Source organism: Pithys albifrons, chromosome 15 (assembly GCF_047495875.1).
Source record: "Pithys albifrons albifrons isolate INPA30051 chromosome 15, PitAlb_v1, whole genome shotgun sequence".
NCBI lineage: Eukaryota > Metazoa > Chordata > Aves > Passeriformes > Thamnophilidae > Pithys > Pithys albifrons.
Window position 1 is genome coordinate 9,280,188 of NC_092472.1, and position 15,196 is coordinate 9,295,383.

At 53.5% G+C, this 15,196-nt stretch overlaps 1 protein-coding gene across 2 annotated transcripts in view; it reads right to left on the reverse strand.

Moving 5' to 3' along the window:
• Positions 1 to 228: 228 nt before the first annotated feature.
• Positions 229 to 15,196, reverse strand: part of PPARGC1B (PPARG coactivator 1 beta) — a 50,139-nt gene continuing 35,171 nt past the window's right edge. Inside the window, exons 3-12 of one of the 2 annotated variants that reach the window (XM_071570210.1) lie at positions 14,772 to 14,984; positions 12,848 to 12,964; positions 10,947 to 12,063; positions 10,358 to 10,394; positions 9,927 to 9,991; positions 8,712 to 9,495; positions 8,152 to 8,227; positions 7,207 to 7,328; positions 6,743 to 6,897; positions 229 to 5,158 (exon numbers count right to left, since the gene is read on the reverse strand). In XM_071570210.1, coding sequence (XP_071426311.1) covers positions 5,055 to 5,158; positions 6,743 to 6,897; positions 7,207 to 7,328; positions 8,152 to 8,227; positions 8,712 to 9,495; positions 9,927 to 9,991; positions 10,358 to 10,394; positions 10,947 to 12,063; positions 12,848 to 12,964; positions 14,772 to 14,984 — 2,790 coding nt within the window. In that variant the 3' untranslated portion in view covers positions 229 to 5,054. The remainder of the gene's footprint in view (positions 5,159 to 6,742; positions 6,898 to 7,206; positions 7,329 to 8,151; positions 8,228 to 8,711; positions 9,496 to 9,926; positions 9,992 to 10,357; positions 10,395 to 10,946; positions 12,064 to 12,847; positions 12,965 to 14,771; positions 14,985 to 15,196) is intronic. The other variant, XM_071570211.1, reaches the window with a different exon arrangement.

Below are 15,196 nucleotides of genomic sequence, written 5' to 3' on the forward strand. Positions count from 1 at the left end.
GTTTCTTCTACAACAGGTCTTGTGGCATTGGCACCGCTTCAAAGTCCAGAACACAGAGCCCAGGCTTTTTCTGCACGAGTTGAACTAGAAGAAGCCACACTTCAAATAGCAATATACAGGGACATTCCCCCACAGGAGCCACATCCCTGCTTATTGGTGTGAACAAGCTGGGGAGTTCTGCCACCCCCCATGGCCCCGGCCATGCCCCCACAGTCCCACTACCCAGGCAGATGCAGGAGAGCAGCTTCAGCAGAGCAAAACACCTCCTCCCCAAGCAGGCTGGCACTAACAAATTAAAATATAGCAGAACAAACTTTTCCTTTTGTTTTTTTGTTTCTACTTTATAGTATATATGTTATTGTTTATTTATAGGCAGATCACTTAACTATTTACAGTACATGAGCGTAGAGATTCTACAGTCTTTTTGATGTAAACAATTAACTCCACGGCAGGGGAGTCTGGAAAAAGAAGCCAGTTCTGAAGTATTTACACAATTTAAAATAGAACTTTTATACCCACCGGATAGATATAGAGAATACATTGAGCGATTTGGTTAAATTATCTATGAAACTATAGAATCTGACAATGTAAAAATACAAGAAAACGTTCTCTCATTTTAGAAGGTAGACAGTTAAATCACACTAGAAATAAATCTCTTTTTTAAAAATAATAATAATAAAGGAAAGGCATAAGAATCCATGCCACCTTTTAAGGTTAAAGTATATTACATAAATAAGGACACAACAGAAAGGAACTGGGGAAAAAATTAAGTGAAATATAAAAAAACCTCTACCAATTAAAAAAAAACATACTAAAAACTTGATTCTTTAGCACAGAGGGATCAATTCTGCTACTTTCACTTACTCTGCAAGTAGAAAATTGCAGTTAAGAAGTACTTACTCAGCATGAGCAAGGGAAGCAGAATTGGCCCCTAATGATTATGCGCAGTGTCCTTTTACTTAAAAAAAAAGACAGAATTTAGCTTTTTTCTTTTTCATAAATACCAAAGCAGATGTGCCCCTTTTTAGGTGAAATTCTTACACCTTTCTCAAGAAATGCATCAATTTAACCGTTCTGTTTCTCACATGCATACACACACTCCCTCCCCAACTCTGTGTTGCAGCCAAGCTGCTGCTGCTGCCCCTGACCCCGGGGAGGGTGAGGAAAGAGGAATGAAACCCCAAGGCTGTGTTTGGCTCTATATTGCTTGAGATTGTCAGGGATAGACTACGATGCTTAGAACAGAAAGGGTGTTGGGTTCAGCTGTGAACACTGATGTATCTCAGGATTCAGCATACCGCCAGAAAGAAAAAAACCAAAATAAAGGATAAAATCCTGTTGATCTGCAATTGCAATACTCCTTTGCATGGACCAGAGCTGCAGGCAGACATTCAGGACTGTAACATGGTGACTGAGCTGCTGCATCATTAAAGATGTGCAGCCCAGCCAGCTGCGCTGAGAAATTGGGATAAACCTTTTCTTTGGGGCAGCATCGAACCTAAAACCTGGGATTGTCTACTGCATTCCGCCCACACACTCAGAAACATTTGCTCCTTCCTGCGGAGCCTCAGGGACCCACTGGATCCCAGCCAAAAACCCAGTACCCCACCCTGAACAAGCTTTTCTGGGGCAAACCTGTGCAAAAGAAGCAAGGGGGCATTTTATCACAAAACTCTTCACATTCAGCATTTCCCCACAGCACCCGCAGGAAACGACTGGGGGACATTCTATATTACATATTTTTAAAAAAATAAATTTCCTCCTGACTTATTGCCTACCAAAGCAAACCCTTTTGCTCCCAGTTTCTCTTTGAAGCCACATTCCTACCCTGGCTCTCACAGGGGGCTGGCATGTGAGGGTTCCCTTTTTGGGGTGCCCAGCTCCGAGCTGCACCCACCCCAGAGCACCCACGTGGATGCCACAGGCTGGGTGGGACATAAAGGCAACCCTTGGAGAAGGATGGGATCCCCACTCTCTGGCAGCACCTGCAAATCTCTGGGTGCCTCTGGCTTTCCTGGAAGCACTGTCTGCCTCTCCCCATGCAGTGCTTGGACATTGCTTTGCTCCTGCCCCACTTCTGTGTCAGTATCCAAAACACTCACAGGCTGCTCAGGAAGGGAGTTCTCACCTGCCCCCTGTGTCCGAGCCCACTTTCCTGCCCCTGTGCAGACTCCAGCACTGTGAGCTAAAGACACGTTTATAGTAAAAAAAAACCAAAATAAATAAAGTGGAAACTTAGTTTTTGCCACAAACCCTGTGTGAGGGACTCTAAACCCAGCAGAGCTGCTCTCTCCACTCTCACCCAGTCCCGAAAGTTGGTGGAAGCCATCAGGGCAGGCAGGCAGCACATGTCCCCAGGGCAGGCAGCACACAGCCCATGGGGCTCTACATATGCATAAGTCCTGTAAAACATTTCTTGGGGAGGAGGGAAAACAAACCATCCCAATTTAATGAAAAAAAAGTAAAAACCCAAACCAAAAAAACCCCCCAACCCCACTTATAGGCTTCAGGCACCTCAAAGACCACTTATTGCATCTCTTCCTACTACGGCTGCAGTATGGATCAACTATATGCAGGATCAGCCCTCTCTTCCCCAAGCACTGGCCTCAGGACCCAACAGCTGGGCATGGGCAGGGGCTGTGGGCTGACCTGGGGCACCCAGCTGCAGGAAAACAATGTGAAACTTTGTATATGGTACACCAAAACCAATGCTTGGGAAGTGACTGAGTGATCCCCCAGGAGCAGGCTGGAGCCCATCCAGCTCTGCACTAGACCTTCCCCTCCACCACGCTTGATGCATCCCCAGCAAGGCCCAGCCATGGATGCCCCTGGCTGAGTGGGAGATGGAAGAATTCCACTTACTTTGCGCTTTTTTTGACTTTTTTTTTTTGGATTGATCGTTTTCTGAAAAACATCAGCACAGCACAGGACAGTACTACCCACCCTAAATGTGTCGCTATATACATTCTACATAAGCTCTATAGCAATCACATGTAAACATCATCATTGTGAGGAAATACTAGGACAGAAAAAGGCAAAGCTACAATGAGGCAATTGCCAATAGCAGATGCTCAGTCATGGCCAGAGCTCGTGTTCATTAAGATGGGATGAGAAGTGGGAGGATTTTGAGGCAGGAGAGACACCAAACCTTGCTGTGAGGCTGAAATGGCACAAGGACTGTTCCCTGGCAGTGATCGTCACTGGTGGTGGATTGGGGACCCCACGGTGGCCTCTGGGCCCTCATGCTGCCGGGCTGGTTGTTGTCAGAACCACGGCTTTCCCGAAAGAAATAGCCAGGGAACTGTGCTGGTGTCGGCGCTGCCGGCATTCCTGCTCCCACCAGAGACCAGCTGCACTCACGGCCCCAGAGCCCGGGGCCATGCCGGCAGGGCTCAGGCTCTTGGCATCGCATCTGGTGCAATTTCCGAGGCTTTGGTCATTCTCTCTGCAAAACGAAATATACCCAGGCCAGGGAAATGAGAATAAAACCCCTAAGTCATGTTGAGAGGAGACCCCAGGAGACTCTAATCTATCTATTGGCAGAGTTAAGGCTATAATATTCTATCTACATAGGATGGCTGAATCCCTAGTGGTCTCTGGGGAGTTAAAATAAAAGGAGATGATGACAATGGCTTGAGGAGCAGCAAAATTCCCGCTCGCTCAGGCAAACTGTGCCTCTGGCCAGCTGATGGTAGGGTTTGCTCCAGCCGGTGGCAGGCTCTCTCCCTATCCCACCTCACCCAGAGATGGAGGGCAAGTCTGCAGGCAAATATGATGCTTGAGTATTCCTTAAATCCAGCCCTGAGGGCCCCTGGTGAGAGGCAGAGCAGGCAAACAGGCCACGGGGCGCTGGTAGGCATGGGGACAGATCCTGGGTGCCAAGTGGGTGCTGGGGAAGTGTATGGCTTATCAGGTACTGGGCAGAGTGCAGGGAGGGTGTTGGGTGGGCAGATGTTCGGTGCAGGTGCTGTGCCCTCTCCTGCCTCTCTAGATTTTGGGCTGGCTACCCAGCAAGAATCACAGACAGGTCTTCTTACCTCTCTTGCTTTGCAAGGGCTGGAAGTGAGTGCAGAGCAAACCACTTGTCTCAGCTGGTCTCTCAGCCATCCAAGATGCTGGAGAGAAGCCAGTTCCCTCATATTGACCTGGAGATATCCATACCCCAGGCTGTGCTGGCTGGACCCACCAGATCAAGTGTGGCTGGCTCCAGCCCACCCAACCCCTGTCCTGGCCCCAAAAGCAACAGAAGGCTGGAGTAGTGCTCGCTAGAAGTAGTGCATCCTTCTACCACCCCTCTCCTTGCTGCCTGCAAAGCTGCCTGGCCGTGGCTGCATCACGCACCAGGACCCAGCTCAGCACCTGGGTGCTGCTGTGGGGCTCAGGCCATGTGAGGACAAAGAATGGCTTTGACAGCAAAGTGGGCGACTCTGGCACGACCACTGAGCACCCGGGTTTGCCAGAGGGGGAGGTGGGTGAATGTCAGCTCCATGACTCTGTCTGAGCCCCCATTTGCTGAGTGGCAAGTGCCTCATTACAGTGCATAGTTAAAAATCAAGGAAGCCGTACAATAAATCTGAATTACAGTACATCTGAGCCATAAATACATTTTTAAAGTATATACTTTTTTTTCTCTTCTATTAAAAATTAGTTTATAATCCTGATTCTATTCACAATTAACAATTTCATCATCACACACTACAGACAAAAAATGTTATGGTGAACACAGCTGCAACTCCACAGCAGGAGCACGGGGAGGGCTGGAAAGGGGAAGAGGGGATGGGAGGCTCCTAGGCTCACCCTAAAACAACCAGTCAGAAGCAGAGGGACTAACGTGTGGCAGTGAGACATCAACACCATGGGGACTCACAGACAGAAGCAGCTTTGTTCAATGTAAACATCGATCAGAAGGGACAGCAGTCTCTCTCTCGCGCGTGCGTGCTCTTGCTCTCTCTCGCTCTCTTGCTTTCCATAGACTGAATAATTTCTTTGAAAACGTAAACATATTGGAAGTGCCTTGACTGAGGTATTGAGGTATTCCTCCAAGGTTAAGGCTGTTACCGATGCAGGCTTAGCTGGGCCTCCTGCAGCAGGCTGTCGAAATCCATGGTCTCGTACTTGCTTTTCACTGAAGCTGAGGAGGATTCCTCCGTGCTGCAGTCTGGGAATGGAAGGGACAGAAGGCAGCCAGGTCAGGGAATGGGGCACCAGCATGCTCACTGCCTGGTGGAGAGGGAAACTGACACATGGCAGGGCACTGCTCACTGCTCTGCTACCGCAGAGCCAGCCTGGATGCAGCAGTGATGGCAAAAGGGATTGGGATGGTGCTGTCTCTCCCTCATTGAAAAGAGCTGTGGGCAAGTCACACAGTTCTGACACTTGTTCTTCAGGTGTGCAAAAATTTGCCAGAAGCAGCCAAATTTGGAGGTGCTGAAACAGGTCATGGTGAGGGGAGTGCCTGCCTTCCCCCACTCCCAGCCCTCTGGCAAAAGCAGAACACACGGTGCCACTGGAAAGCCTGGGGAATTCACCATATGCCAAATAAGGCTGCCTAATTTAACAGCAGCTTAACATTTTAAGTGTATATTTTTGAATGGCATGGTTGCATTTCAGCTCAGCCTGTTGGGCTCTGCATCATGTCTTGTACCAGGACAAGAAGGATTTCAGGAACAAGCTGAGCTGTGCAGGAAGAAGGTGACTGGTGGCTTTCCTGCAATCGCAGCTGAGGAACACTGAGGGGACTTCTTGTAGGCAGCTCTGGCTCCCTTCCCACAGCACTGCACAGTCAACATCTTCATCATGGGGTGCTATCTGCCTCCTAACTTCTCTGTGCCCCAAATGAGAAGCTCTGGCACTTATTTACATGAGTAGCAGGCATTTGTGCCCACAACCAAATTCAGAGGGATAGCTGCTCTGAGAAGAGGACATATCTAGTACCTAGCAAGGTGCTAATAGATTGGTCAGTGCTTGTGTCAGACTGGGTGCCTGGAGATAAGACTTGGGGTTTTATTTTCTGGGCCTCAATCTCTCACTCATGAAGTGGGATCCTACAACTCTTCATCCCCTACAGAGTATGGAAATAAACATGCAGTGTTGGTGAAACACCTGAAGACCACAGCAAGGAGGGCTGGGCAAAGCCTGGGACACATTTCTCTTGCAGGCTTTGGCTCCTGCCCCTCAGCTCAGGCTGCAGTCCTATACCCCAGGGAGGGACAGGGTCCAGTGAGACCCTGGGTGACACAGTGACTGGGTAGAGCAGGAGGCCTTGCCAAAGCTCAGATAGCACTGAAGGGGTTAATGTGACCACAACACATTTCAATGCTATCAGTTTGGCTCAAAAGTGCATGTGTAGTGTGGTGAATCTGTCCTACAGAGCAGCAAACCACCCAGATCATCTCTTGGGCTAAGGAAATGCTGCTGACTGCTTTCTCTGAGATGGGAATTTTCTGCTGAAAAGCCTCCAGGGCTGTGCAGAAACACAGCAGAGACAAGATGGGCTGTCGTCAGCTGAGACCCAGCAGCCCTGGGGTGTGATGCTACATTTTGCAGCCAACACACCATGGGGCCTCACGCCAGTTGCTCTTTCTCTCCCCAGCTTCCCAGGCCACCTGGGTGAGCTAAGAACAGCTATGTGAGCCACAGGAAAGCCGGTGGGCTTTTTCTGCAGGCTTGAAACATGTTTGGTATCCTTGTGTGACCAGGGCTCAGCAGTGCCATGTGCTGATAGAGACTCCTGCTTTCTTACCCAAGTCAGCATATCTGGTCCAGAAGAAGCGCCCGAGGCCACCAGAGCTGAGCTGGAAGGAAGGCTCATTCCTCTTCCTTAGCGAGGGACCGTTCTTCAGAGATAAGGCGGCATGCTCTGAATACCGGTAGGTGATGAAGCCATATTTATCCCCCCTGAGCAACCAGAGAAAGAACTCAAGACATGATGGGCTCCACAGCCCTTCTGGTGCAGTTCTGCCCAGCACCGTGCCCCTGTCCCTCCATTCTGTTGTCCCTCCATCCTGCTGTCCCTCCATCCCAGCAGACCTCTTCATGGCCTTGGATCTGTGGATGCATTGCATCTCCTTGCCAAAAGCATGGAGACTGTGGGCTCAGCTGACCAAGTGAGTTGGTGTGGCACCTCCTGGCAGTGCTGATGGGGCCTGGGGAGAGGGGCTGCCTGTAGCTGCTGAAGCCCTGGACCACAGCTCACTGCCTACCCACCTGTTAGTCCTGGACAGGACCTGACACTCCACGATTTCACCAAACACCTCAAAGCGTTTCTTCAGTTCATTGGAGCTCATGCTGCTGGAGAGGTTTCTGATGTACACAACCCGGCCTTCCCCCTGGCAAGGCAAGTGAAAGGTTTCAAGCTCTCTGACCTCACACCTCTGTACTGCTGATGGCTGCTGGAAATGTAGGGCTGTTTAGGAGCCCCTGTAAGCCAGCAGTGGGATACACTGCCATCGGCATGTCCTGACATCTCCAGGATCTGGCTGTTTCCACTCCAGCCAGTTCACGGTGTCGTCTCCAGGACACTGCTGCTCAATGGGCAGTCATAGCCAGGCTGGAGCAGCTGCCACCCCCTTCTTCTCTTTTAAAATTCCTCTGCATTCTTGCAGCTCTTTCAGCTTCTCCTGAAGAAGATGTGGGAAATATTCCCAAGAATTGCTAGGGGCAAAATCCAATTGCATTGCGGGAAAAAATGCTAGAGCGGCGTGTGTGTGTGCACTCTGTGTGTGCACAACAGTATGGAGCAGCAAGTTACTTTCCCACATCACCACCCCTCTCCCAGCTCCCACTCGTGGGCACAGATTGAGTTCCTGATGCATGAGGATCCAGCAGAGCCACATCTGTAATGACTGAGCCTCTCCAGGGATTCCCCAGTTCACCCCCCAAAGTGCCAATGCCAACTGCGCTGAAGCACCAGCGTGGGATGTTCTGGGCATTTCTGTGCCAAGGACTCCATGTGTTGCCAATTGCTGGTGGCTTCCACTCCAGGTTGGGTTTTTCTCTCCCTCCTCCACCCCCGTGTCCTTGTTTAACATTGGCCTCGCACCAAGGGATGCTGAAGCCAGGGCTAATGGGCTCCACTGCTGCTTTTCTGGAGCAGGAGATGAACTGAGGGCTGGGGATTGCTTTGTCCCGGCATGGGGTTCCCCCACTTACTATGGCCTTTTCTCGTTTCTTCTCCAGCTGGCCCCGGTGCCCATTCCCACCCTGACACTGCTCGCCATTCTCACACCTGGGAAGCGAGAAAGAGGAGATCAGCCCAGGACAGGGGGAGCTGGTAGGGAAAGCTTCAAACATCAGTGATAAGCCAAAGCATGTAGTGGCTGCAGCAGCAGATAGAGACTCTGGAGCACTGGCAGCCAATGAGAGAAGGGGGTCTGGAAACACTGGAAAGGACACTTGAAAGTTTTTTCTAATAGATGCCAGTGGGTGTCTCCAGCAGGCCTCACCCCTTCCCAGGCCCAGCTCATGTCCCTGCCCATGTCCTGTCAGCCATAGTAATCCTTGGCTGCTTGACCCTGCTGCTGCTTCCTTTGGTCATGGCTGATGTTTGCAGCAGTGGCTGATGTAGAACCAATTATTTTTGTTGTTTTTCCTTCATTAATTAGCATCTTTATTACTTGGACCAGCAGAGCAGAGAGGACTGAGGCTGCCCTGTATCACCCTGCAAAAATATGGGGGCACGAATGATCCCAAGGTCCCTATGCCCCCTGTACCTGAAGGTGCATCTGCTGGCAGGTGATCGTGACCGGCAGCATGAAGACCCCGAGCTGGACCTGCTCCGGGAACAGTAATGCAGAGTGGTCCTGGAAAGGGCATTTCTCCGCAGGCACAGCTGGGTGTTGCCACGCCCCTCCTCCTCTTCCTCCTCTTCCTCTTCCTCTTCCTCCTCATCCTCCTCCTCCAGGGGGGAGCCACTCTCACTGCAGCTGTCTTCAAAGACAGTGTCATACTCAGGGGTCTTGCAGAAGCCCATGTCCTCGTCATCAAGAGCACTGTCCAGGAAGCCAAAGTGCTTTGTTAAGCTGGCTCTGATCTCCTGGTCTCTCAGCTGCTTGACACCATCCTTCCACAGCATCTCACTGTCCACCTCCTTGCCAAGCTCCAGTCCCTGGTAGTGGGCAGCTGGGACCCTCCTCTTGTGCTCTGTCTCCACCTGGCTCGTGGGCTCCCATGACTTGAGCACCTTCCTCTGCAGGGAGGCCTCGGGTTTCAGCACCTGGCAGTAGTCATGATCCCCAAAGGAGCGGGAGAAGGGCCGCTTGAGCAGGCCCTGCTGCTCATGGAGCGTGGGGCGCACAGCAACAGCTCGGCTCAGGTGGGCAAAGAGCTCCGTCCTCTCGGGGTGCTTCCTGGGGGCCTTCCGGGAGGCTGCCATGTCCCCTGTGCCCCCAGGACTGGGGGCCATCCCATCCTCCTTCCCTGGCTCCTGGGGGATGTCTGGCTTGTACAGGTCCTCCTCAGCAGGCTTGTATGGTGGAGTGGTGGGTGGTGTGAGACCTGAACCCCCCCAAACAAAGGGCAGGAGTCAGCTCAGCCCCCACCATCCTGCTCTGTCCCACCCCAGTGCCACATCAGGTATTGCAGAGGAGGAGGCTGCTCAGCCCAACAGCCTCATCCATCCAGTGGCACTTGGGGTTAAAAGAAGGATGCCTGATCCCAGCGAGGACCAGAGGACTCTCCCTTCCCTCCTGGCTCATCCAGGGGCCCCCTGAACAGCTGCCCCCACCCCAAACATATCCCCCTGAGGTACTCATGGTGCTCAGATGTGGCAGCACACAGGGAATCTCCTGTGCTTGCAGTGCAAAGGGGATAAATGTGCCCCCTTGGTTGGTAGGCTGGAGCTGACAACTCCAGACTGAATTTAGGGTAAATTTGCACTCTCCTGGGGAGGATTTTTGCAAAACTAGAAACTTAAAAGCCTGTACTACCTGCTGTCCCGCATAGCTCCACAGTCAGCATTGGCTCAAAGTTTCTCTTCCCAAAGGCTGGGTCACTGGAGAAGAGTAGAAAATCAGGAGGGAGGAAGTGTTTAGGTGAACCACAGTCCCAACAACTAAAAGGAAGCTGAGAAAATGATGTCTACAAGCAAGGCCTCCCACTACGGCTAGTGATAGAGGGGTGGAAGGGCAGCAGGGTGAGCAGTGTGCCCTCCCCATCCTGACCAGAGCTCTGGGGCACACACAGAAATTCCCTGCCCTCAGTCCAGAGCTCTCACAGCTCCTCGCACCAGAGTGACGGCTGTGGCTTCCCTGCTCTGCTAAAGTTGTTTCACATGCCTGCTGCAGAGGCTGAGCCCAGCCACACAAACTGAGGTGGTTACTAGCCCCAGTGCAGTTTCCTCAACCCCCTGTGCACTTACGTTTGCACCAAGGACAGCGTGAGACACCTGGGTGTTTCTGAAAGGCAGAAGAGAAGCAGGTTACCAGTGGAGTCGTATTCCCTGCAACCCTCGCAGTCTGGCAGGGGCTGGGCACTGGGGGCTTTGCCCACCTGAGAAAGAAGGCTCATGCTTCCAAGGCTGAACCATTAATGCTCATAAAGCACTTGCAGACAGCTGCAGTTTTGGGGCTCTGCTGCAGCTGAACCCCAGAGCCCAGATACAGCATGACCCCATGGGCAAGAGAGACCTGGAGGGATGGGGCACCCTGGTCCCTGCTGGGTGAGCACTACACCAACTCCTTCACCTCATTATAAGGATGGGGAAACTGGAGCAGGAGGCCCCATGGATTGAAACAGCACTCCAAAACCAGAACAGGACCCCAGCTCCCCATGCATGGGACCCGAAAGCCAGCCAGCACACAGGGCTGTGCCTGGGCTTGCTCACAGCTTTACTGCTAGCCGAGTGCTCAGTGCCTGCCCAGTATCACTTGGTCACAGCCAGGATGGCACAGGCAGTGTGGATGCACTGGGGAGGGGTGAGCAGAGTGACAGCCCACGGGCCCCCTCACCTGTTTGCTCCAGGAGGGCACAGTGACGGTTCTCGGCCCCATTTCCCACCTCGCCATCCACTGGGGAACCCAGGGAGAGTGGCTGGGGCTCTGCCAATAGTGCTGTGCCGCCCACCTCCACTTCAGCTGCAGGCTCTTCGGCAGAGAAGCCCTCCAGCACTGGGCATGGTGCAGCCTCTCTGCAGACAAGGGGGCCAGAGGGCTCGGGGGGTGGCTCATCAAGGAAGGAGAGCCAGTGCCCAAGCTCGGGGTTGAGTCTCTTGGACCGGCGGACGGCATAAACAGTGTTGTCCTGCTTACGGGGCATCTTCCCCAAGGCTGTGACTGGGGTGTCCTCTTGCTTCCCAGCATCGTCCTCATGGCCACCCAGCTCCCGCAGTGCCTCTGTCTCAGCCCTGGGGCTCTGCTGTGGCTCGCCCTTCTCTGGTGCCATTTTCAGTCTGGAGGTGCAAGTCCCACTGACATCCTCCCCATCCCGGGCTGGTGGCACAGGGGAGCAGGAGCCAGGCGGCCGTGCCAGGGCAGCGTACACAGGCTTGCCCAGGCGGTATGGCTTGCTCACGTCACACAGCAGGTCCCGCGCCAGCAGCTCCTTCAGGATGGAAAAGGATGCTCCAGGCTTCTTGCAGTCGCCGGCTGCCTGCCAGGAACAGCCCGGCTGGCTCTGGGCACTGCCAGGGGGGCCTGGCTGTGCAGGACAGTCCGGCTTGGCTCTCTTGAAGGGGCTGCTGCAGGGCTGGGGCTTGGCATCGGTGGTGTCGCGGGTGGGCAGCTTCCGTGGGGGCAGGCAGTAGGTGTGCATGTAGCGGATGAGCTCCACCATGGAGTGCATCTCCCCCTCGCAGGAGAACTGGCTGCCAGAGCCATCCTCAGCTGAGGAGGGGGGTGTCACCGAGTCGCCCGAGCTCAGCGAGTCCTCGCTGGAGTCACTGTCATCCTCGTGATGGGCGCAGTCGCCTGGGGACGGGTGGTGGCCAGCGCTGGGGCACTCCTCAGGTGCCTCAGAGGGTTTGGTCTGGGAGCAGGGGGTGATGGAGGTGAGGTGCCGATGCAGCTCGGTGCAACTGCGGCTCTGTGCCTGAGGGACATTTGCCCTCCTGTCGCGGGCACCCTCCAGCTTTGGCGAGGAGAGAGGAGAAAATCAGCCCCAAGCCCCACAACCATGACCTGACATAAGTACCTGGCATGGGGGGAGAAGCCCTCCAAGCTGACAAAGCCACTCCACATCCTCAAACCCCCAAGTTCTGGCACAGCAGCATCCCGACCTGCCTTGGGGTCAGCCCTCTGCCCCAACTGCTGCCCCACCCTGCACATAATGATGCTCCTTCTTCCAGGGAGGGATCTGCTACTCTTCCCAGGCAATTTAATTTGCTGGGCCTAATGCACTGCACAAGTACCATTAGCAAAGTACAAAAATCTTTGATGGCAACTTCTGCTGGGTTTCAGACCAGCTTAACTGAGGGGTGGGTTCTCCAGCGTGGCATGCAGCTCTCCTGGCTCATGGCCACCAGCTCAGGCTGAGTCAGCAGGAAGGAGGGCAAGGACATGGCCAGGGAGCACATGGGGCTTTCACAAATGGGCACTTGGGGAAGCTGGAGGAGGCTGAACCACACTGGGTCCAAATGAGATGGAGTCATTTCTCAGCCCTGCACAAAGTCTAAAGTTTTGCTAAGCCTGGACTGCAGCCCCTGTGCAGATAGGAATGGGAACACTGCAGGCGATGTTCCCTGCCTGTCCCCAGCCCCTTGCCCAGCTCAGAGGCTGCCTATGCTCTCTGACACCATCCTTCAGTGCCCTCCTTTAGGACAGCTCCCTGACACTATCCTTCAGTGCCTTGCTTTACTACAGCTCCCGAGAGGTGGGCACTGCACGAGCTCGAGCTCTGCCCACCGAGAAAGTACCTTTGTGCAGGGCCGTGCTGGTCGTGATTTTGGGGTCCCCGGGCGCCGGGTACTCCCATCCCGCTGAGCCTCACAGCTCAGAGGCACATGCGATGGAGAGAGGAGCAACTTCTTCAGCTGCAAAGAGAAGTGGCAAGAAAAAGAGTCAGCATCACAGCAAGGGCAAGAGAAAGTGCCAGCAGGGCTGCAGCCCCTTAGCTCATGTGCGCTGGGCACATCAGTCACTGAGCACCCAACCCAAAAATGGGGCAGGAAAAATCTAAGGCAGAGAGGCTGTGGGGGAAGGTGCCTGGCCACGTGCAGCTCTGAGGGGGTCAGGGCTTTCTCCACAGCATTCACCCATGTCCCCAGGGACCTTCAAGCACATCAGGGCAGTGTGGACACAAGGGAATTTACTTTCCAGGAGCAACCCCACTCCTGTTAGACACACAGGAGCTGCCATGGCATCCAAATTTCTTACTCCATCAATTCTGCCCTTAGGTGGCAGAGGCTTTATGCTGATGTGAGTGATGGGTTTGGATAACTCACACATGTCCCCATGCAAGGCTCATTTAGCTGAAACATCCAGAGAGGGCCTGGACTCATTAATGAGCTTTCAAGGCGTTTTGCAGATGCAAACCCCGGTGGGACATGTCAAGGATCTTCCCAAAGCCCATGGGTGGTGGGAGTGGGATTTTCCTTGGGTCACCCACAGAGGCAACACTTCCGGTGACAAGGTCAGCATAACATTTTCCTTCTACTGAAACCCAGTTTTGCTTAGGGGGAGGAAAAACACCAACCCCACACCCAGCAACAACATTTGATATTCCACCCATGTCGTGCTAACAGCCAAAGGCGACAACAGCTCAACAGCAAGACGACTGCGTAGGCACTGGGGGACTGCACAGAGGAGACAGATCTGGGGCTCCCGTGTTGGTCGGTGGGCACAGAGCCCTGGGGGGGGTTAAGGGGCAATAGAAACAGGCAGCGCCCAGGTCAGGGTCTGCTGCAAAATGTCAACCAGGGCAACCACAGCTTTAGGTGTGCAGCTCCTGTTTGTAGAAGCAATCAGCACCCTTCCCCCCCACCCCTGCAACGTATACATCCTATATATACACATACATTTCGTGTGTGATATATACCCCTGCGCAGGGGCGTGGGCGGTGGAAATGCACGCTGTCACCACTGGATGTCACTCCTCCCCTTCTGGGTTTTTTGGGAGACCCCGGGACTAGGCTGGAGGTCTCTGGAGGGGGCCGTGAGCCTCAGGAGGGAGCAGGCTGGGTGCCCTGTCCCAGAGGATCTGGGGATGGCAGTAAATGCTGCCAGTTAGTCCTGGGCAGGATGGGGAGCAGGGCTGGAGCCCCAGTATGGCAGAGAACCAAGACAGATGCTCCAGTCACCAAATCTATAGGGACTGGAGACCACGCAGCCCCAGAAGGGTTTTGGTGGAAGGCACAGGGAGGGTCAAACCCTCTTGCTGAAAGCTAAGGGCACAAGATGACACCCGGGCCAAACCCCTCTGTGCCTCGTGACAGCAGCAGGGAGCTCGGCCCAGGGCAGAGCAGGTTGTGAACAGCCTCTGTTGCCCATGGACACAGGGCTGGGATGACCCTCAGGCAGCCCCACACCTGCATGTCTGATTAAAAGCAAGTGTGGGTGTTGCCAAAGCAGCCCCACCCCTATGACACCCGCCCCCACCCCATTCATATATATATTTGTATACACACAGCTTGTTCCTGTGAGGATGGTGATGGAGGTGACAGCAATGATGCAGAACATGTATACGTATACAATACAAGAATATGCTTTGGTATTGACGGTTAAAGAGAGTTTTAAGCCTAGAATGAAAAAATTCAGACCTTTGCTTCCTATCATACCCATGCAGCCGGCTTATCAGGGGCTCATCCAAATCCACCTTAAACAGTAGGAAGTGGGTTCTTACTAGAGACAGCTCATCAAACTCGGGGGCCGGGGGCGGCCCCCCCGTGACCGGGGCGGTGGGTTTGGGGGAGGGGGCAGGTGAGGTGTAGGCATGGTTGAGCGTGTCCCCCTCTTCCATAGTTCGGAAGGCAGCCAGGCCCATGTCATCTCCCTGAATATCATCCAATGTCTCGGTCAGGGCTGCCAGCAGTGCTTCATTCTCGCTGTCTATTATCTGAAAGGAGCAGGCAGAGAAGAGAGGGGAGTTAAGCTGGGCAGAGGGTCCATGGGATACTGGGTGCGGAGAGAGGGACCAGCAGTGCCACATCAGCTCCCACTGACCAGCTCCTACTTCCCAGCTTGAGAGACCCAACTTGAAAAGGAGGATCAATGTGTCCACCTGCACCCCCATCAGGAAAATAATGAATCAGAGCATCTTCTCTCCCA